Source organism: Falco biarmicus, chromosome 12 (assembly GCF_023638135.1).
Source record: "Falco biarmicus isolate bFalBia1 chromosome 12, bFalBia1.pri, whole genome shotgun sequence".
Taxonomy (NCBI): domain Eukaryota; kingdom Metazoa; phylum Chordata; class Aves; order Falconiformes; family Falconidae; genus Falco; species Falco biarmicus.
In genome coordinates, this window is record NC_079299.1 from 22,213,143 (window position 1) to 22,237,652 (window position 24,510).

Sequence of the window (24,510 nt, forward strand, 5' to 3'; positions counted from 1 at the left end):
TTTAAGGAACCTATGCTGGAGAGATTTAATCTAATCACTTAATTCTTCTAGAGTCAAATAATTTCACTGAGGCAACATCACTTTCAGGATAAAGGGCAGATCATGTACAAATACCATAGAACTCACGGTACTTCAGACATGGTATTTGCCACTAAAACAATGCACATGTAAAATATGCAGTTTTGTCCATCACTAAGAAACTAACAAATGTACTTAGACCCTTCAGAAATATAATGAGAAAATGTATTTACATATTACAGGGGTTAATTTGAAAATGGAAGTATTTAAAGCAATGACTTTGCCCTCTATTGCCTTCTCACAAAAAGATTACTGAAGACAGAATTCCAAACAATGCCTTGTAATTTCTAAAATATGCTGTTCTGGAAAGTGATCAAGGTTTCCGGTTACATTCCTACTGCTTGTATTCAATGTAATTAACTATCTTTTGATTTTTTGTATGCATAAGCTTTTTGTACTTTTGAATTCTGAATTGCTTGATATTGCTAGTATTTTTTTAGAAAATAAGTTTTCCAATATATGTAAAATATAGTTGCCTTCATAGCATGTAGCTAGGCTATACCGACAAACACGTTACATTGGTAGCCTTCACAGATGAAAGCAATTGAATAAAATTATTTGAAACACAGCTCTCTGCAGAGGTTATTAAAATTGTAGCTTTTTATCTGAAGGGGTTGAGAAGAAGAGAAGACTTTGCAGAGCTCCCCCCCCCGCCTTTCCAGTAAGGCAGACAAAAAAATACCTCTCTGATTTACCTAGGAAAAAGCTGAGTTACTGCTTCCTACGAAATCAGAGCAGGAATATTTTTCTTGTCTGCATTTTCATTAATTACACACTAACCTGCATTCTTTGGGTGGCAAATAAAAAGAGGAAAAGCATTAGAAGTAGCATTTCCCATAGAAACAATTGCCTGTCAAACAAAGCATAAAAAGACAAAAGGCAGAAACAGTGTTTCAGCTTGAATGCCCTAATGTCACCATTTGTCATGCAGCACTTCCTCAGAAAACCCCAAAGTACAGTTAACTCTACTCCTCTTTACACCACACACTTTCTGTGTCGGTACAGGATTAAAATGTGCCGGGCCTGACAATGAAACAGCAGAGCCATCGCACATTGTTATGCAACTCACTGTCTGCAAGGGTGGCTTGTAGCTCCTTCTTTATTCAGCAAGTGCCAAGTGCATGTTTAATCAATGTCACAGCTCACCACAGTGTGCAACTAAAGCCACTGTCATTCCTCTCTCCAGATCTGCTTGGCTAAGTTATGCAATGCTCCGAAGAATACCTTGGAATTCTTTCCGGAGGCTCTGAATGCAGGTGTGTGACAGCGTTCACACTATTGCCAGTAAAGCAGACTTCTTTTCATCCTTTTTCAGGCTGGACCAAAATTACATAGTGTGACTGCACGTAGCTCACTGCATTTGGAATTGCAGCATGTCAACGTGAGAAAGCCTCTTCAGATGGCTGCCACAAAGAGTAAATCAAAGGCTGGGTTTTTCTGAAGTCTTAATAAATAACAAAGTATAACTGAATAAAACCAGGAGCTGTTTTTTTTGTTTGGTGTTTTTTTTTTTTTTTTCTCCAAAGACAAAATCGAACAGCATGCATTTCGTTGCTCTGCATCATCTAAGGAAAAAGAATCCTCATTTTAAAGAGAATTAGTCAACAGTGAGGATCATTACCAGAAAGGGTTTTAACTGTTTTTTCGACTACACTTGCTTTAGTGGATTACTGAGAGAAAAGGCCAGTCATTTGGAAGATTCTGTAACATTATTATCCTCACTGATAAACTTCATCAAGGAACTGTTAATGTTCCTATCTGGTCTGTCTGAGAGAGGAGAGCAGCCCCTTCATGAAGATAAAAGCCTGGTTTGCCACTGAATCGACGAGTAAGAAGCATGTCTGATGACATTTTATTCCTGATGCAATGTAGGGTAAGAAACATTTTTTTTTTTTTTACCTTTCTGTGAGATGTGCTCTGAGCTGATGGCTTTAATTAGACTCACAGCAGAAATACATTTATCTCCAATGATTAAAGATGTTTGCCAGGAGAGAAAAATGCTATTGTGCTATAAAATGTGATTGCAAATCTTCAGTAAATTGGGGCTATCTGAACTAGTAGAAATCCCAATCAAATTTTGGTTTAAGGTTAGAATTTTCAGATCAATTAAGGCTAAAACAGCATAGCACATTAGATAAAGTATCAACCTCTCAGCCACTAATGAACATAATTTTACAGAGAATATGTTTCTAGAGAGTATTTGACTGTAAATTAAGAGTACAAGAGCAGCTAAGCAATACAGACAACCTGTCAACCCCACTTTTGCAACAAAAAAGGTAATAAATCATACACACATCTGTAAACATCTATCTCAAGTCTCTACATTGTACAGAATTTTGTTACTGTAAACATACTACTGTCCTTTGGCATACTGCAATAATAAGCATATATAACAACAACCACCACCTTTGTATTTGAAGAGACAGGCATTTTCTGTTAAATGTTTACTGTTGCATGTATGTCCGAAAGCTGATCTATTAAACAAGTAAAATGATAAGATCTCACCTGCAATTGCCTGCTTAGGGCTCACTGGTCAAAAGAATGCGATACTGTATTAAGGAGGCACAGATTCCATGCTCAAAAACAGCAGACAGGAATATTTCCAACTGTTTTTGTACTGTGACAGTGAAATATTTAACCACAGCTGAAAATTCACATAATCTCCCCAGGCATTTCAGAGTATTCGACAATGCTCACATACCTGCTTTCATCAGTTTGATGTTTCAAAAGGAAAGAAATTAGCTGGCTAAAGACAAATTTTAGATTTCTTCTACAATAAAGCATGTTAATTGGCTTGAAACATCAAGCTGTTTTTCACTCCTACCAAATCTGTATCTACAGAACAATTCCTTTTAACATGGACACGTTCATACAAAAAGGAAACAAAAGATGAATACCACTCAGTAAACAAAGCACTAAGAAATACTGTACAAAGAAGTACAGAGCTGTTTTTTGAAAGATCAAAGCTTGCATGTTTGTCAGATCAGATTTACCATTTGCTTTCTTTTCTTCTAGCTAGCTGCCAGAGTACTGGTGAAGGTATTTGCAGGAAAAATGGGGACCTCTGCCATCACAACATTGGAAGATGTAAAAAGGCAAGAGGAGAAAGAGGAGAAAGAAGAATCTATTTTAGCACTGCTTGGGATTATTGGAACTGTGCTTAATTTATTCGTTATTGTTTTTGTGTACATCTACACTACACTTTGATGACATTTTTGAACATCAGTTGCACAGAGCACAGTGCAAAGACCAGCGATGGTAAGAATGATTTCTACATCTAAAGCAAAACCACCCCACTGTCTGAAAAGATTATCAAAAACATTCCAGAGCAAAGTGTCTGGCTAAGGGCGCTGCATCAATGACTACTAAATGTATCTGTGAGCCCAGCTAGGGTGCTAAATTACGTAAATGAATGCAGACAATATTCAACTCCTCATTGATAACAGATGAAATCAAAATCACAGAAACAGAGATGGCACTGTTCTGTTGCCAGCAAACATGCAAGACACAAGAGATGCAAGCAAACACTGAAAACAATCAGAAGATAGAAAGAGATTAATTAAATATATAAATACATATAAGCAAGCCCCATGATGCTTCCTACGGTTTTGTGCAGTATGTCTCTTCATAGCTGAGACCAGAAAACAGACAAAAGAGTTTTATTTTTAGATCACCGTAATTTAGGCTTATAACTTACACTAAAGTATAATAAGTGTGGAAACAGGAAACTGTTATACCAAAAATTGTAATATTCTAAATAAAATTTTAATTATTGACTATATTCTACAGCATCTTTGTTAGTCTTGTGGAAAGCTGAAAAAGGTTAGATTTTCTTGTCTTTACAGAACCTGTATTTGAAATCATCATGCTATACCGATAATGTGCTTTTCTAATTAAAAATCTTTTAAAGTGATGTGAAAAGAACAAATAGTTTCAGTACTTCTTTGAAGAAATATTAATAATTACAATGACACACTAATACATATTCTCCAAATGAAATAAAAAAGTTACACTTTCTATATTGCCATTTTAAAATGTGTTTAATGGAAATCAAATACTTTCATGTTTTCATCCTGAAGCTCATTTTGAAGTAAAAGAAAAGGTACCACACAAGGATTCATGGTGTTGCATGGAAAACAGGCTTAGTAATCTTTGCCCAGAAGAGTGTACTCTCTCCTTCTGGACCAGGTCCTGAAGACATTTTCCCTTTTTGTACCGTTGATGACTGAGGCCCAGAACTGCAACTCTTACGCATGGAACATTCAATTAGACTACCAAAATTGATGAAACTATTTCCACATTTTAAATTAAACCTACGTATGTCTTTGAATTAGATCCAAACCTGCAGACAGTCTGAGAGCACAGACCTTTTTGTATACATGAACATATCTCGCATATATCTTCTAATAGAAAAGCTACTTTTGAGAGCTCAGGATTAAAAATACAGTAGAAGAACACAAAAAAAAGAGGAAACACTGATTTTAACAAATACCATTCTTACTATCACATGTTCCAAAGAGGAACAACGGAGGGGCTGCATTTCTGAAAATCAACTCAGTTCCTTCTCCTAGGCTGCAAAGCTACATCCAGTCCTTCCATAAAATGACACGCGAAGAAATTCACCACTTGTATAGGTGATAGCTTATTATTGTATAGAACTTCATAACTGCTAAACAACTGAGCCTTTGGAGTCGCTTTGAAACAAGCACATGCATAAAATAAGGTCAGGTATCTAAGAACAGAACAAATTTGACAATGACATTTCAGTCAGTTGCAGAAACTACGCTGTAACGCTGATTTATGGATGAATGAGGTGGAAGATGGTATATTCTGGTTTTGCATCTCTGAGTCAATACTGCCTCAACCAGAACAAATGATAAACAGCACTGAGGCTGCACTGGAAGGAAGCATGTGCAGACAAGAAAATTTATTCACTCTCCATAGTCTACAGCAAGTCTCTAGTATTGTATACTCATTTTCAGTATATGAAGCACCAAAGCCTTCTGTAAAACTAAGCTACATTCTAGAGGAATTATGCAGCAATTCATGTTTATTTAAGACTACAGAAAAGAGTCAATACATTATTAGATTTTTCTATGTACTTCTTATATCTACTTACTTATGGGTATTATTGCATTAATCTCACAATACAAGGATATTTGAGATGCGTCTTAAAATGAGAGATTACAAGAACCTGAAAACTGAACAGAAATATGAAATTCAAGTAGAAATTACTGCTGTTTACTTTGATTCTGAAGTTATTTAAAACTTGTCAATTCTGTGAAATAAATAAACAGTTTTATTTCATGTCATTTCAGTGCATAGCTCTCTTCTCAAAACTGTGAATCAAACAGTGCACCAGCACTGGAGTGAGACACTGCACCTTTTTTTATAAACACTTCAACATCAAAACAGATAAAAAGCAAACCCAAAGTTTTAACGAAATGTGGCAAAGGTTCAGCATCATCCTTTTACCAATGAATGAGTTCATCAACATTAATGAAAACTAGTGGAATCTTTAATTTTGCTAACTATATACTGTCTATCTAAACTGTCATTGTACTTCTGATTTCACTTATAGCAAAAGGCTTTGACCTTTTGAAGGAAGTCACAGGGTGGTATTAATATCAGAGATTGCCCCAGCATACGAGTTATATTCTGTTTTAAAACAGGACTCTAATATCCTCTCTTAATAGGTAATATTCACGCTCTATACTCATGCGGACTTAAATCTAACTTCAGTTAAATAAACTCCAATATACAGCTCTGGTGCTTATATGTTTAATCCAATAAATGTGTAAGGATCTCAACAACAGAAAATATCTTAACAGCCTCAACAGTCTAAAGTCAATAGCCTAGAGAAAAGCAGCACTTTGTGATGATGCAACATTTACACTGCAGTAGTACCTTTACACCTTCAGCAATGGATGAATAAAGATGCAGTATTCTTAGCTGAGTGAGCTCAGTGTACCAACCTCAGAGATCCGTAAGGGAACACAAGCTTCCTAAAGCACTAATCCTACTTGGTCCAGTGGAACTGGACTACTATGCAAAAAAGTAAAGCAACACCATATAAAACCTTGAGAGTAAGTATGTTTAATAGAAAAGAAATACCCTTAACTTCAGCAGGCAATCTAGTGTAGTTCAGACATGGAGGCAAGGCCTGAGAAGTGTGACCTTAGAAGACTCAACTAACAGGTTATCTCAAGACAGGCAGAAAAAAGAATTCAGTACATTCACCTTCAACAGGTTTGTCCACAGTACTTACTAAATAAAAGTTCATTACAAGGTATTTGGCAGCAGGATAAAGTAGCACAACTGTTAATGAATCCACAAGCCCAGGTGCAATAGTACTTGGTAAATTACGAAAGGTGCATTAAAAGCAAATACTGGACTCTTGCAAAGTGGGACATGCTGGTCCGTAAACGCAATCCCTTTAGTTAAGCCCTCATATAGAATCGCATCATCTCTTCTCAGCAGTCAAACCCAAGATGACTGATCTAAGCTAACACCACAAGCTGTGCTGACCGCATCACATGGATGATGGATCTGTCCACCCAAGAAGGAAACGTGGCTAAGAGAGCTGAGAGGGGAGCATGCAAGAAAACCTCAGCTAAACCCACCATTATCACCTGCCTCCTGGAAGCCTGGGAATTCAAGTGAAGAGAAATCAGGCAGAATTCTGCAACTTGCTATAAGGTCTGTCACCCAGGGAAGAGGTGGCAGCAAGCCTCTCTCACTCTTCAGCTTTAAACAAGTTTAAGTCATCTCAGTGTTTGCTAGGTACTAGTTTAGGGACAAACCAGTACAGTACAACTGTATTTTTAGGCAAAAAGAGTCTACCTAATATTGTGGTATCACTGAGAAATCCCCACTTCACTGGGCTTTTTCCTGTCCAAGCTCACAACAAACAGTCCCTGTCCTAAAAGTCACTTGATTTTCCTTCTGCTTCTTGATTCCCTTCCACTGCCTTCTCTATAAAACTTGTTAGCTACAAAGACTACTATTACTGCTGCTTTCTTGTCTCTGAATTGTAAATACTAGCTTGTATAAGTCTTCATAAACCTAGGTCCATCAGTCAAGTAACTCTCACTTTTATCAGCAAAATCTAGACCTTCAAGATAGCCACGTGCTCCGGTTAGAATCTGATGGTCACTCATTTGCCAGGAACCTCTTGTTGCACTGTGCAAATTTTATGGTTGTGCAATTTATTCAAGTGTTCACATATTTGGAAGAGTTCCTACAGCAGTAATTCTTTCAATGAAATGTGCTGTACACAAGACAACAGTTAAAAGGTTTTACATGACAGCTTTTGGTATGAAATGTGCATAAATGCACGGTAATGAACGCATACTAGATGTTTCATGATACAGAAGTTAACAACATCGATTTTACAAATGTTAAGTCCTTAGGAATAAAACACAAGTGTAACAAATAAAATCTCATCATGTTACAATGATAAACTCTTAATTTATAAAAAGAAAGATAATAAAAGCCACAGTAATGCTGCAGCAAGACATGAAACAAACACAGGGGAAAAAAAAAGATCCAAGAAACAGGGTGAGGATTAAGCAGCTATTGCTCCTTGTGACTAGAGCTATCTTGTGTAATAAGGAAAGTCCTTCATTGACAGATAAACCTTCCTTCTCTACAAGAAAAAAGCAGTTATGGAAATTAATGAAAGTGATAAGTTCACAATTTTCAAGGACTTCACAGTCACCTCACTCTGATGCAGATGAAGCTGCAGAATGTGTCAGAGCAATCCGGTTTGTAATGATGTACTTCAAACTGAGGTTTCTAAAAGATTAAATGATATGCAAATACTCCTCTGATCAATATTCCTTTTGTCTAGAACAATCTAGATAACAATCTAGTCCACATATGTTTGGGGCAAATTAAAGAGGGACAGCAAAACACATCTAAGTAACAAAAAACTAGGTAAGTTTCTTAACTGTGATATAGGCCAATTTTATATTGTGATACTGAAACTGTTCCAAGAACTTTGTCAAAACAACTTTGCAAGCAGGATACATCATACCTGTAGCTAAATGAACAAAATACAAAGTTCTCGTGAATACCAAAATACTTACTATCCTGGGTCACCACAGTGATATCAGCCTACTGTGCAATAAAGGGAAATGGCACATCCAGAGCTTCATTGCACGTATTTCTTTATAGAAAAATTTTCCTACAGAATTTTATGCATATGGCAGACAGAGATAGATATGTATATATTTGAAGATCATTGTTATTGCAACCACTGATGGCAAAATCTAAAAATCTAGTAGAACACCCCCAGCATAAGGGTAACCTTTAACTGGCCCCACCAGCATCCATTCAACTCCAAGAAAGTTACAGAGTTGCTGAAAATTGCTATTTTCTGTCAGCACTGTGCTGGGCACAGATTGTTCCTGCTGGGATGCCAAAACCTGGGAACACTCTTATTAGCATTCTGCATGCAGTGTCCTAATTTCTCAGCCCAGCATGTTACAGGAAAAATAAATAGTTACCTGCTTCTTTCACATGAAAGTATCTTTTGAGCAAGGTACGCTAGTCTGAAAATTAGAATACCACGTACATGAGCGTTACTACTAATGCTGTTCCCTTTCCTCCTCTGCCTGGGTAGGCATTCAGCGCTGCTGCAGAAGAGACAGGGAATTCAGAGAAAAGATTCAGGATAGGGAAGCCTGAAATTAGATCAGGTCTAACAGGAAAGACTCAAATCTGTTCTACTACAATTGCATTGGTTTCTGAGGTTTTAAAAAATAAAAATAATAATAATAAAAAAGTTGCTTCCACCCTTGAAATGTTTCAATTATGTACACATTAAGTGAATTTTTCGGTCTTACAAACATTGTACCAGGGCTTAACATAGCTCCACAGCTTCTCAACCTTTGTCTCTTGTGACAGCCAGGCTCTCTGTTAACTACACCTCCTGACACTCTTACTAGTGACACTGAGAGCCCCAGCATCACCTGCAACTCACACTCATTAATGTGGGAATTATCTGTCTGCTTTTGAACTAAACAGTAATTGATGCATTGGAATCATGCCTTGGCTATCACCAAGACAAACTGTTTTCACGGATGCCTTTCAAACTGAATGCATCTGTCTCCAATATTCACAAAGAGAAGACATTCTTTCCAGAAGTTACCCTTTTAGCAGCACACTTCCCTCTCAATACTGATATCCTCTTACACGTTCAAAGACAAGCTTCACTGATATAAGCCTGGAAAGTTGTTAGATTTTTGTGGGGTTTTTTGGTGTTTTTTTTTTAATCCAGAACACCACTGTTAATTTTAGTTTTATGTATAGATTTTTGAACAAATACAGTAGGAAACTTTCAAGACTATCGCTTGGATCAATCAAAGCCTAACAACTTCCAGATTTTACAGTTTTGAATTCCAATAGAAATAACCTCATCCTTTGTGAATCTGTAATCAGAAGAGTAGGTAACAGTTCTTCTCTGAAAAGTAAGGTTTTGATTTGCTTTAATATAGTTCAGCTGCTGCATTAAGAGCTACACATCTATTTATGAAACAGCAGGAAGCATCTGCTTTGTTCACTCTTCACTAACTGTTAATTCACAAGCACAACATTTCAACATCCCCTGCCAACCACAAATAACAGTAGTGCAGCAGTGGAAAAACACACCTAAAATGAACCTTTGCCACTGAAACTTTGCCTTTTCTTTGTACTTTGGGAAAACAAATGGTCCCTGAAAGCCAAACTAGTTTGAACTTCTTGCCATCAGCCACATAGCTCATCTCTTCTATCAGTACCTGAACTGCTCTTCCCCAGTTAAAGGTGACTTATACAGACAGATACGTTTTTCTATTGAAAACCGCAAAAAGCAATTTGAACAGCTGTGATTCATCTATAACTCAGAACCAACAGCTTCATCCATTAGATAAAATAGCATTTTTGCCAGGTCTTTCAATGACTTTTCCTTCCTGCCTCAACAAAGAAGAATTTATGAGTATGTTAGAAAGATTACTATATTGTTTTACATTCCATTTTCATTTGCAATAATGAGCCTGGTGTATAAGCTACACAGTTCATTTTCTTTACTTTAATGTGCAAAATAGAACCAACAAATGCCTTGCAATATTAGGGAGAGGTGTCAGACTGCAGACTGGCAAGTGAAACATCTTCTATTTTTAATTTTACTATAAGGCCCCAGCAGACATTCTGAACTACTTCCCTTCCATCATATAAGATTATGCAATGCCGTAGTTACTACAGATTAAAAGAGCCACGTTCTTGTTTTAGTCCTATGTAGCTTTGTAAACACCTGTAAACATCCACATAAACATGGGTAAATTCTCTTTTTTTACCTGGGAGATAAAAATATACTGTGTAATCCAACAAGAAGCTATAACATTGTTTCAAGAAATTCACATCACCACACCCTATAACTGGCATCCAAAAGAACTGCAGTAAATGTGACATTACCAGTTACTCCAAAAATAGGGCAGGCAAAATAAGGCAAAACTCCAAATTATTCAGAATTGGAACAAACTACTCCTGCTACTTAAGCATTAAATCCATCTTAACAAACCAAGTACCGGAACATAAGTCCAACCTAAGGCTCAGGCAGTACTTAAAATCTTCAGGTTGACAGTTATCTGAAGAAAAAATGCTTATCAGTATCTACATGCTAAAGTCTGTCATCTAGTGAGACTAAACATAAATCACAAATGCAGTCTGCTGGTTTTGCCATTAGCTCCAGACAGGCATTTGCTCAACTCGTACTGCTTAAAGCTACCTTGTACAACCAAAAATACTTCCACAGCAAAGTACAACATACTGGATGAAAACTATCAAAACATTTTTGTTTCAAAACTGTGTTGCCGTTACATTTCTACTCATATAACTAATTTGGTTTTCTTTAAAAAAAAAGAAAACCAAAAAACCCCAACAATTTCATTATTCCCATATATTTCAAGTATTTTGCAGTTTTAGTAAGAGGCTTATTTTTGTATTTCCTCAATAAAGCAGAAAAAGCTCTGATCAAAGTAAAAGAGAATTGCCCTAGTACGTGCAACACTGACCGATTTCAGATATATATTTGCTCAATTTTCTTCACAGTAAGATTCACGGTCTTGTACTAAGTACTCTATGTATCTTCTGTAGAAGAACTAAAATGTAGACTTTTCAGATGTAAATACTGTTTTCCTGTTAGCTTCAACAGTTTAAGAATTAAATTTCAAATTTAAAAAAAAGATATTAAACCAACAAAGTTTAAACTTTACAAGAAACAAGTATTTCAAAGACTGTAATTTTGTTTCCTAAGGCACAGGTGAACATTCCATTAGTGTGATTCTAAATTGGCAAATGTACTGGAAGTAGCCAGAACGACCTCTTGTTTACAGAAAACCCCAAACTTTTGACAGAAATAAGCCAACTTTGATTAAGAAGGAGACAACAGCACATTACCTGAATCGTTGCGGAGGTACGATGACATTGCTGGGATGAGGCAAGATTGACTGAGTAGCTCTAGGAGAACGGATGGGAGAGCACTGCTGTTCTGTCCTCTCCCCTCATGGCTAGTTTGGGTCTCTCCGTTTGACGTACTCCCTGCAGGATTTATGTAACTGGCAAGAACCTGGAATACACAAAAATATTGAATCAAAACAGATTTATTTTAGGCAAAAGAACTTTGACTTTCCCCCCTTAAGGAAGACGCCATAATACTTCACCAGCTATTTTGCTAATTCGGCACTGGTATTTATTTCAGCTGTCCCAAAGATGTCTACAAAGAAATTCTATACAGTTATTAGATCATGTTCCAACTTCTGCTAATGATAAAACTAAATAACTATCATAATTCTGAATGACTTTAAGACATCAATTAATATGAATCTTGACAAACCTGCTGGAGCTACTCAAAGCAGGAGTTTGCCAGCTCACACCACCTGAGACAGGTAGCCGGCCAGTCCCACTCGCTTTCAAACACCAACTAGCAACAAAAGATTTAGCTTTTCTTAAACCGCAGACGTTTCAAAAACCTTTGTAACTTCCTTTTGCATGGGTCTTCGGGGTTTACAGATGAAACAACGATATACGATGAGCATGACAGTTACTTGGAACAATCACTTGTGAGCACAACTCTTGCTTCAGTAAAGAGCGAGCAACCTTCCCCCGTGACGGCGGGGTAGTTCCCTCATGGCTGCACCCCGCCTCATCCCAAGGAGAGTTCTGGAAGTTCACAAGCCCTTGCCACCTGCTGTAGCCATACAACCCAATGCACTTCCATGGGGCCGATTTGTGCAGTTGTACTCTCTACCTAAGCAGTTTCAAGGCTTGAAAAGCTGTATTATTTCAAGTCTCAGGGGCTCTACTCAGTTTTTTAGCCTCTTCTCCCTTCCTTCATTCTCCCTCTTTGCTCTAACACCACTACCCACGGTATTTTGCTGCAGCACCTTACCAGCACTCCGTACAACTAAATTTTTCTACAGAAAGGACCAGAGAAAGTCTGCTGTACAAATGACTGACACCTTCAACAAAATGGTGAAGGGTTTTCTACTTCCAATTGCCGACTGCCCAAAGCAAATGCCTCCTTACCTCATGACTTATCGCAGTTATAGCTAAACCTCTGCACGGCCTAATACAGCATACTGCCCAGAAGCTTTGTCGACAGTAATACAGGTGATTTTCCTCTTTCTTGATTAGGAAAATTACTTCAGATTTTGTTTAGCTTGTGCCTTGTACTCACTCTACAGTGACTGAAATAACTGATTACATCCAAATGATACCTTCATCAGTCAGGGCATGTGCATTTTCAGAACTTCATCTCCTTTGTGCCCTACCCCAGCAGTGATGTTAGCTAATGCAATTGAGCTGACAGTTCTGTGAATGAAATTTTTGATGACTAGATAGAATCTAATTTTCCTGACACTAACCTAAGAGAACAGGGGTTGGTTGCATTTCAAAATGGACTGAAAAGCCTAATTATGTGGGATTTTCTTCTCCTTAGCGTGAGGCATTTGGAAGGTAGAGTTTTACTAGGATCTGTGTGTTTACTGGTGACTTACTATTGTCGTTTAATTGACATACTAATGATTTCATAGTATATCTGAGTGAGATTTTGTTGTACTGGCATAACAAATTCATGGACATCAGTAACAACTATGGGCATTTCCTTAAAGCACAGCAAAAATATACAAGAAATGAATAGGTAGCATTACTTGGCACACAAAACACTGGCTATTCCCACATCCTCCTGCTTTAATGGACAGTCCTGACAGACTGAATGCAGCAATGTTGACGGAGCTATGTGACAGCTCCAGGGAAATACATTGGAATGCCTCTTTGTTCACTGTCTATTCAGAACTGTCACCCACGTTTACCCACACAGGTCTTTATGCAGCAGCCTAGCGATATTTGAAAACAGCCTCAGGCCAAATATGATCTATACCATTTTTCATGTAGACAGGTAGTTGCAAACTATTTTTTACCCAAAATACTGTAATTACTCTGCTAGATGACTGAAGAAATACAAGCTCCATTTTTACTATACAATCCTAATGTTTCAAGTGCTTATCATTAATCAAAACTTCATTATTACACACCTGTAGAAGGCAGGTCACATGCTCTTCTTCTAGCCTTTGCTTAGTCAAAGCTTGTTCAACATCCCATCCCGAAGCTGTGGAGCCTGTTCCAAAGCCTGTACCCTTAGCCCAGTACAACTGCTGTTCTTCTGTTGATGCACTGTTGTGTGTACTTGACACCTGTGGCTAAATTTAAAAAAAAAAGTCGTAACAATCTCATGTTTTTCATCTTATGAACATTGTCTTCACAAGCTTTTATTCTGCAAAAGAATGTAATCCCAATTAATTAACTTTATAAAGGTATCTTCAGGATCCAGCGAAATTCAAAGCTTTAGACAGGAAAGACTGCCACATACATGGAGTTCTGCTACAGGTCTGTGCTAAATTGTTGCAAGTGATTCTCCAACTTGTCTAGGACTGTAAGCCCATTTTGGTTCTTCTAAGATACTCTCACTGCTTAAACGATGAAAGATATTAAAATGCTACTTAATCAATATCATGCTAAACATCACAGCTTTGTAATTATTACTGTTTAACACCTCGTCATGTTTAATAACATAATTAGATGTAGGGGATGGGAGTAGACAAGTTATCAGAAGTACACAACTGAAATGTTAAGATGCCCAAGCATGTGCTAATTTTGTATAAAGGCTCCAAAACAGCAGGAGCTGTAAGACAGATGCATAGCTCTGACACGTGATCTCTGGGTCACTGAAACACACTATTTCCGCTCCATATAAGAGATGGGGGGAAATATCTTGTTCTTAAAATGTTCTGAGAGAGTGCATTTTTTCAAAGGTGCTTGTACAGCTTTTTCCAACGGTCTGCCTCACTGCATTTTACTAACACAACTCCAATATTATATTGCTTAGCCTCTAGAAAACCATTTAAGTACTTATTTTGAAAGTTTAACAGACCTTTGGTGAAAAGGATGCAGAAAAAAATTCTGATCAGCATTTTTGAACTAATGCTTTCTTAATTATATATTTAGCACCCTAAACAAGTGACCTTGTTTTCTGAAGCAATGAACACTTGCTACTTAAAATACTCGGTGACAATCAGCCTTACTGGAAACCAGGTCATGTAAGTAGGTACCCAACTTTAATTTTTAGTATTTGATTTATGGCTCTGAAAAGTTTCATTTTCTACTCAGATCTTCTTCAGTGACTTTACTAAAGACTATACTTGAAGGAAAAGAAATTATGTATGAACAGACTGCAATGGTAAAAAGAAGTTATCACCCATGAAGTACCATGCTGACAGTAGTCTGGAATCACCATTTAACTTTTACATTGGGAATGTAATGCATCTCGGTGATGAAATACCTGTGTGGTTATTCTCATGTAGACATTACTCATTACATCACTCAAGAACATGTTGTGCCTTTAACACTCAAGAGAACTGTCATGAGCACTGAGTTAAAGCACTTAAGGGAAAGCCTGGCCCCAGAAATACAAGCCTCAGTGCAGGCCTGATGGATGTCTAGTTTCAAGTTACCATCTATCACCTGATAGATATGAATTATGAGAAATCAAGCTGTTTAAGGGGTCATGGTAGAACTGAAGCAGAGATAAGAATTAATGGTTGCTCTTTCCCTCCAGAAGCGCAAAAATGCTAAGGCTTCAATGTGTCAGCAGTCTGATACCCCATTAGAAGCAGAGTATCTCAGCTTCCCCTAAATTTGACTAGCCATTAAAGTGAATTATTCTCAGGCACAGCTTCATCTCTTCCTTGCTCAACCCCTCATCAGTATGAGAGCTGATAAAATATGGACAGCCCCATATTTTGCAGCTATTTAACCATATTTAGGCACCACGAGCTTTTTCATGCAAGCCTCTGCCACAACAACGCTAAAGAAAACAAGCGATTAAGGTTTTTTTAAACACTTTTATAGACAATTGGTATGTTATGTAGAAATGGCAACTCGTAATCCTAAAAAAATCAGGGGATACATATTCTGAATAGAGAGTGGTATAATACGGGAAATACCTTTAAAAGTTTAATTTTGGAGGTTCACTTGGGCTTTTGAATGCTATGGAAAATTTGTCTTTAGGTCTCATTTCCCCATCAGTAAAAAGGGTATAAAAAAACTTATTACTGCATTAATTCATTAATTTTCACAACTCATTTATATTTGTGAAGCACTGAAAAGCAAATAATTTGCAGCCAGCAGAGTTTAGATGATGAATGCTAAATAAGGTAATGAGGTCATGCTACCTAATGAGGATTAAAGAACCACCATCCATTGAGCATTATGCCTCTGATGCCCTGAAAAACAAGGTCCTGTGAAAAAAAAACTGATTACACTTTAACGTCTTCTTTGTTGGTTAAATTTTATTATTACTATGTTTATTTGCAACATTCAAGGACAATTTCCTAATCAAGTACTTTGTAGTTATTTCTATTCTTCATTCAAATGGCAGCTGCAGAAATTAGACTATAATGACAGCAATGAGATGATTTTATTTTTCTATAGTTAAAACTCTTACTACTTCTCAGTGGCAATTATTCTGCCTGCTAAGCTTACCTCTGCCTGGTTGGGACTAGAATTGGGCACTCTCGGTGCATGGTGGCTTAGAGCAGACAGACAAGCGAGGATAAGATGTATAGCACCAATCTCCAGTGCCATCCTCCTGAGCAGCACTCCATCATCGGTAGTCAATGGTGTAGTGCTGAACAAACTGCGCAACACGTGGAAGGGCAGAGTTGGAAGCACGTTTGCTGAAGGAGACTGCAGGATATGACCTAGGTTGAAGAAGACTACTATCAAAACCACATTTTCCTTCAAAAGTTAAATACAGCCTGTTGATCTCTGCAATAGTTTATAAACAACACATACAGAAATCTACTAAGGACTTAAGCATTTGCACATAGTAAGCGGAGAAGAGTGTAAAAGAAAGAATGTTTCTTTATTTCCTTTATGGATTTGGTTAAGAACCAAAGTTATAAAATTTGATTCATCATTTCCAGGGATAAAATTTAGTTTGAGAATAATAATGAGTATACTTCTGTATCTGACTACACTTCAGGTCATATTTTGGAATGAGGAAAATGAAGGTAGTTCAGATTAATTTTATTTATTTTAAACATTCCAATTGCAGCAAGCTAAAGAATGCACATGGTCAGCTCAGCTGACAAGGAGCTGTAGTTTACCATGATGTAAGATTGCTTTTTTTTTCTTCCATATTCACGTGCCTAAAGTTGGAATTAAGTCACTGACACAATCCAAGCTGTGATGCTATTCAAGTTGAATACATGGTGAAATACTAATATCATTTTAACTAAACAAGCTGCATGTTTGAATTTTGTAGTAGATTTTAAATGTTAACCCTTTTGCATTATGAGCAAAAATTACTTCTTTTAAAAGCCGTATTTCAAATAAAAGTGACCTGTTAATGCAACATACTCAGGTTTGGGAACTGTCTCAATTTTTTCTGTATTAAACAAGGCATTTCACATTCCTTCCCCAGTGCATATGTAGAGATACTCAACAACTGAAAATACTTCAAAACAGCCAACTGCTATAAGAAGCAACAAGCTTCTTATTTTAAATATATTATTTTCTCCCTCGTTCTTTATCAGCTATAATAACATCATCCAGAGGTCTAAACTAAAATACATTACAAATATGTATGTCTACATTCGTATGTGTATGTATCTACACGCATATATGCATACACACACTAGTTTTTTCATAACTATCTGATACTCTTTGTAAAGACAATAACAAGAAGGAAGCAAAAAGTCCTCTGACTAGGACCTTCATAAATAAAACTGAATGCCTCTGGAAAAAAGCCCATCTGACAGACTTCCAGAACTGCAAGTGTAGCCAAATGACAAAGAAACAAAACCAGAAATTGTAAACATCTGCCCATGATTTTATCTTTGCAGACAACTGAATCCATGTTTAATCAATAAGCCATGGATTTGTAAGTGCAGCTCTTCATATTATGCGAGAAAGAGATTCTACATTTATGAAAACATGCATTTCCAACAGAAAAGAAAAATATTAATGCTTTATACAGAGAACTAATGTGGACTACTGTGTACAATTGATCCCACTATTTTGTAGAGCTGAATTCAGGCATTTGGCTTAGGGAATGGAGAAATTGACTGTTTAGTCCAGCAGAAACAAAGACTTAGAGGGAATACAACTGCTGTCAACAAATGCATCAGAGAAAGAAGAGCTATTTATGACGAGGAACAATGCTGGCACAATGATAAATGGGCACAAACTGGGTATGAATAAATTTAGGCTGAAAATTAAAGCAGCCCCTACCTATTATGAAAATTATGCTCTAGAACTGTGTTCCAATAGCAACGGTGGATGCACACACAGGAGAAAGAAAGCAACCCAAATTTTAAGGATTTGAGTTGGTCTCTTTATAAATTAAGGGATGTAAAAATTGTTCGCAGCAGCAAGGCACTGGAACCACTCAAGGACATAAAAAGCTGAGGGACTACATACAGTCTTTCCATTAATTACTACTCAAATTAGGTGGGAGCTAGCAGCCAGAATGAATTTTTGTTATCCAGTTTATTCTTGTCTACTGTCCTGTACCTAAATGCAAGAGTAATGAAAAGATAAACAGGAGAGAGGGCAAATGAGACTCTTAGTTTCTCAGTCGGTCTTACGAGCTACATGTTGTCCACCACTCTATAGGCTGCCGAATAGACCGACTTCAGTTGATCGCTGCATAGAAAACCCAGCATTCTTTCCAAAGTTATAATCAAAGGAAATTCTTAAAAGCACTAAAACATCTTTCACATACACTCTTCCAGTTTTTCAGAACACTAATATGAATATTAGAACTATATGCAGAATTCCAGGTTTGGTTGCAAAGACACTGACTACAAATTGTCTCTCGGCTCACTTACTCATTCATCAAAGAATACCCCATTTCTCCCTCCGAACTCACACCTTTAAGGCAGAGCTCCTCCTCAGCAAATGTAATCACTATGATGTGTAGAACCCTCCCTCCTATTCTAGAACAGTATTATTCATCAGTTTATTCTATACTTGCTGTAGCTATGCTCCTATCCATGTTATTCTGCATTTGGTTGCAGAATCATATGTTTCCTCAATTAGTTGAGCATACCCAGCTACTCAGATTGTTCTGTCTGAACACACTGTCACTGTAAGGTTTATCAGCAGTTATTCTACAATTATTCTGACATCTAGGTGAGAACTTGAATACTGATGACTGTGACAAAACTTAGGCAGAAAGAATTTAATATTTAGAGACAACAGACTATTAAAGATGCTAGCAACATAGTTCTGTACAAACCAATTCTAACTTCCTGCTAAAAGCATTACACAGTGTAAATAAATTTAAGAAAAATAATCTAGCCGTGGTCTACAAAGAAACATAATAATTGCAGCACATACTTCCTTCACCATCATCTGTAACTCCCAACACCAATCTCAACAGACACTGAGCATGTTTCCGTTCTTTTAGCAGCACCTCAGCATAGCCCGGGAGACGAAGAAATAAACCAAAGGCAGCCAGAGAATGCGCAGGTATGGGAGACATAGTCTGAACTGTTGACTTGATAGGTGGAGGTTCTGCAGCAATCGTTTCTGGTGCTTCATACACCAATTCCCCTGATTGTTCAATGGTAACCCATTCAAACTGATCACTGTCCTTCTGCTTTTCCTGTGTGGTCGATGTAACCACTGGAGTGCTCACCTTAACAAACAGAAACAACAAAATTTGGTAGCCATTCAGTTAATCACCTAGGCAAAATTTTTATTCACATTAGGATCTAAAGGACATACAATCTTAATATAGGATACCATTAAATAGTCACATGAAATACACTACCATTTACAGATACGGGGCCAGGCTAAATAGCTAAAAAGGACATAGTTGTTGCATTTTCAATACCGTTCTAGAAAGTCCTGCCTACAAAAGCAACAAACTGTATTTTCCCAATCTAAAATCCTCAGTTAAAACACATCCCTTAAAATCCAGAGGCATAAATAACACTGAAATAAACAATACAAAGATTAGTTTATATATCAGACTTAAATAAGAAATACCCCCTTTATTTTTAGCATTGAACACTGAGTGTGAACTCAAGTGTTCTATTTTTAATTATGTATTGCAAAAAAGAGAACAATTAAACATAGTAACTTTAAAAACTAAGAAAATATTTGGGTATCTTAACAGTCTTGCAGCAACTCATGGGCTTCTTTCAGGTTTTCGATTGATTTGGCAGGCTTTATTACTATTATGCTCTAATACAACAGTGTCGTTCTGTTTTATGAACGGGCATTATGATGGGGATCAGAGTGTAAGGGGGTGACAGTTGTACAATTCCCCAGGAAACGGTCATACACTCAGTTAGAATGAAGGTATGACACTCGGGTCCTTGTCATGATTAAACATCACAGAAGTTTCAAGCTTTTATGCTATTCAGATGAACCGATGCACTGATCTAAACTAGAAATTATTAATCTGAAAAGCCCTTGCAGAATTTATTCAGAATACCAAATCCCTAATTAAAAGTCAAAGCCATGTTTAGCTGCATTTATTCCAATCATCTACACATTAAGAAAATCAGAAGTATCAGTGACTTAGAGAAATATAAAAGTAAAATTAAAGAACTAAGTCTGGAGAATTCATCAGTCTTTACTCAATCTTCTACTCAGTATTATTGTACTTAATTTGTTTTTATGGATCACAGAATTCTTATTTGGTATTTGAATCCAAACTTATATCTCAAGCTAAAAAAATATGAAAAGAAAATAACTTCTGAGGACCACAGAAAAAGAAGGAAAAAAGCGATGAAATTTCTCATGGTCATATGCTGCCTTCATCTGTTGCAGAATTCCATGAATCAGTATTCTTCAATACAGAGTACATGTTATCTCTCTTGCATTTCAAAATACAGCAATTCTTTAAGTGAACACACTTCCTTAACTTTTAATTTTTGAACTGGCTTCATACTAGCCCTCTAAAACATCTTTGCAGAACTATTTACAAAGGATTCATACTAATTATCCAGTCTCACTACAGGGTTCCTATTCCTGCTACAGTTTCGCAGTCAGGTTACTGAACAGCACTATTTACTCATGATTAACTTAGTTCCAAAGGAGTAAACACTCACAATCTTTCCTCTTAGAAGGATCAGCCAAACATGTCAAAAATAGAGCCAAACAGAATTTGAGTAATTCACAGGTTATTTTCTTCCCTTTTTAATAAAGATCGTGTACCTAGAACAGCAGCCAAAGGAGTAATTCCACAATAATGCCAATACTGACACTTTTGAAATGCCTGTCAGTGCCTCCAGAGAAATTATATACATAATGATAAGTATACAAATAAATAACATATATTATTTTTATAATTTCATTTTAGATATTTATGAATAAAAAGATAATTAAGATTATAGTTATTTGTTATTTATAATAATAAATATAATATAAAATTGTATCATCTGCTTTGAGAACTGAATTTCTTTTAACCATAAAAAAAAAAATATCTCAGAGGTTACATAGGCAATTAAATTATAAGCAAGTATGGCCTTACAGTACATCTGCAACTTTATGTTACTGCATCCTCCAAGTTATTTTATGAATTAAGAGAAGCGAGGCAAGCAACAACACTGAATCCATGTGTTCACTCCGCAAGGACATGGCTACTCAAGCAGTCCAGAACATCTACAGGGCAGCAGCATGTAGACCTGGCCAGGGCTGTGCAGTTATGCACTTGTCTATTTTAAAGCAGCTTCCCCACATAACTGAGATGTCAAACTGAACCACAGAGAAATGTGAGGAAAACATTGCCCTTAAAAAAACCAAACAAAACACTCTTAGCATGTTTTTCTGCACTGTTTTTTTCACTCACTTGCTGAATTACATCAGGATAAAGCATAGGGAGTCTCTCTGCAATAAGGGCCAATCCACCCATTCCTGCAAAAACTTGTAGTGGAGACTGAATGGGACAGGTTTCAAGAAGCGATTCGTCTAGAACTGCGTCCATACACTCATCTCCAGGACTGATGGCTTCATCTTCAGGGCAAGGTCCCAGTAAATCTGCATGTTCTACAGAAACACAGAGGTAAGAGAAATTAATACATAATCATCATCATCAATATTGTGTTTGTTTCTTCATCTTCACTTAAAAAGTGGACTTCAAAAGCATCAGTTCCTTCTGAAGCAAACAAGAACCTGAATGAATGAGTCCAACAATATCAAAAGAAAATAAAAGTATTTGTGGTGCGTTTTGCAAGCGACAGCAGAACCATGTTGTAACTTGAGATTATTTATACAGGGTTATATGTTAACTACGAGAATTTTTTTTTTATTAGAATTTGATCTACGCCTTCAAGATTTTGTTAACTTTGGAAATACAACATTTTTTAACACTGTCTTTCAACTAGACCATAAGACTATGTTTGTTACTCTCTGATAAAGAGTTTATAGCTGAAGAAAGGAAAGATAACCTTACTTAAATTAGTCTTGCTTTTTCCTCAAAAATGCTGAGCAAGGATTTTTTTTGTTTCATCTTTCCCATCATTTAACTCGCCGTCCATAAAGTTACATCACCTATTGCTCACCACACCTATCATTCCCACACCTCCTCTCTGTGAAGTGTCAAAATGCCCCTCTAACAAAGCTGTGAAATTTAATTCTATTCTTTCTCATAGAAAGGATCAAGATCTCTATTTTTAATTTTCTACTAGCCTCCATCCTCCCAGTTTATGATAATATTTTGTACAATAGACAAAAAAATGATAATTTTACACACTGATGCACACTGGTTGTATATACAGAACCTTCCCACAATTCATTTTGTCAAAAACCAACCCACTTTGCTCATTATCACAGTCAAACTTCACAGTGAACATTCAGTATATTTACTCTAAAAAATCTGTATTGCAGATTACCTTGTTAAATACTGGAATGCAGTGGTCCTTAAAGCCTTCACAGTATACCACCCACATCAAAAGGCAACACAGATCAAATGGTCTTACCACCTCTTTGCTGACACCCAGCTGGAAATCCATGATCATACTTAGCATGCTTGTATGCACACACGCTATGATTTGTTATATAGAGTTTTAAGTGCAGTTACTTTATCTTTTAAAACCTTTACTTCCCTAATTTGAAAGGGAATAGGAAACAGCCAGTCTTTCCTCATCCTAATGGAAGCAATATGATCATTTTATCAGATCTATTAAGTTCAAATCAGGGATATGTGGGGGTATGTACATTAATTTACCCTAACTCAACCTGACAGACTACGAGAAACAGGAAAGGTCACATACGTTTTCAAAGCAGGATAGTCCTAAGAGCCAGCCCAGCCACAAGGCTTTCAGTAGTTTGTTACAAGTTACAAAGTTTCAGTTTCGATGTCTACTGTTCTTAGGGATACAGGCAGGAACCACCTCTGTGGAAGTTTTCCCTGTCACCACAGACAGTGGGTGACGATGTCTGCACACGTGCAGGTCTCAGCAAGGGACCACCTTCCACCAGACACATGGAGGACTCCACCATGCTGGGCCAAACACAATTTACAGTTTGATTAATTGTGATGACATGAACTGAGCAGACCACAAGAAAGGTTAGGTTTCCTTGACAAGGAAAATTTTAAAATAAAGATTTTGAAGCAAGACTCACCCCTCTGTTTTACACTATAAAAAGGTGTAAGCCTTGCCAAAGAAGGAAAACGAGAAAACAGACACACACAGATAATCACAATGCACAGGAAGTTCACTAAGGCCAAATGCTTTTCTGCAAAAGACACTTGAAAAATACGGTATTAGTAAGGGTACAGGCAGATCTTTTATTATGATAGCAAATACAGTCCTATTCCTTTCACATCTTAAATGTTGTTGCAAGAAGTTACACTTAAGTACGCTTCTCCAGTAATTGCTTTAGCTGGTCCTTTATAACCCAGTTTAAGCCATTTAACCTCCATGAATGTTTGGTGAATTTTCAGTGAAGTCATGCACTTCAGCTGTGAAAAACTGCTGATCTCAAAGACACTGAAGCACACAGAAAAAAATATAAATAACGGACACTTCCTCAAGTATAGTAGTATAAATGCAGCACTAGAGACAACATGTGAAGCTATAAAATCTATCCAGCACAGGTGGTGTCAAAAAATAAACATCTCCTTTAAGGAGCAAGTAAGGAAATACTGATATCTAAGAATGATTTCTATAGATATTAAAAACTAGTCACAAAAATGCAGCAGCATTAACCTTCATAACTGATGAGTGGTGATTGTAAGACATCTGAATGTAATTAATATTTTGCTGTATAGCACAATAGATCAATGGATTTGTAATTACGAAGTCCAAGTTTCAACAGTATTAATCTCAAGTTAAAAAAAAAGCTTAGGAACTTAATAGAAGTTCAAAGAGGTCCTTCATGTTTTCACATCCAACTCTCCTACTAAACTGAACCTCCTCTAATAATTTTTGAGTTCTATTCAAATATAAAAATATTTATCGTAGCTTAAGAATGTAAACGGCAAAACAAAACAAACATATATTTTCAAAGAGAAAGGCCTCTCACAGTGTGAGATCTATATACCTAGCCATTACGTGGAGTCAATGGCAAAAAAATAATTTCTTCTTTTTTACCTCTTCTTTCTGCTTCCTCTCCTTTCTAGAAGGATACTGATCTATCAAGTGAGCAGTTTTTAAATGAAGCCCCTGTCTTAAAACAAATGAATGATTACCTCAGTAATTTTGTGCTGTGTCAGCAGGCTGGTGATCAGATCACCTTAGCTAATTTCGAGGTCCCGTTCCTCTAAGCCCTTCCCACTAAAGGAATGATATCAAAGTAATTCAAATAGATTCCTGGGACACAGCTTCTCCTTTCCCCTTCCCCAGCACTATGAGTAAGTACACAGCAAGCAAT

At 36.8% G+C, this 24,510-nt stretch overlaps 1 protein-coding gene and 1 long non-coding RNA gene across 7 annotated transcripts in view; one reads left to right on the top strand and one right to left on the bottom strand.

Moving 5' to 3' along the window:
• Positions 1-24,510, bottom strand: part of BIRC6 (baculoviral IAP repeat containing 6) — a 183,139-nt gene that overhangs the window by 41,113 nt on the left and 117,516 nt on the right. For all 6 annotated transcript variants that reach the window (XM_056357629.1, XM_056357633.1, XM_056357630.1 and 3 more), the window contains exons 61-65: positions 21,485-21,681; positions 19,021-19,321; positions 16,159-16,376; positions 13,653-13,817; positions 11,518-11,686 (exon numbers count right to left, since the gene is read on the bottom strand). In XM_056357629.1, the coding sequence (XP_056213604.1) occupies positions 11,518-11,686; positions 13,653-13,817; positions 16,159-16,376; positions 19,021-19,321; positions 21,485-21,681 (1,050 nt within the window). The remainder of the gene's footprint in view (positions 1-11,517; positions 11,687-13,652; positions 13,818-16,158; positions 16,377-19,020; positions 19,322-21,484; positions 21,682-24,510) is intronic.
• On the top strand, positions 841-3,857 carry LOC130157724 (uncharacterized). The gene is made up of 2 exons (XR_008824993.1): positions 841-1,951; positions 3,094-3,857. It is a non-coding gene; the product is annotated as an uncharacterized LOC130157724 (long non-coding RNA).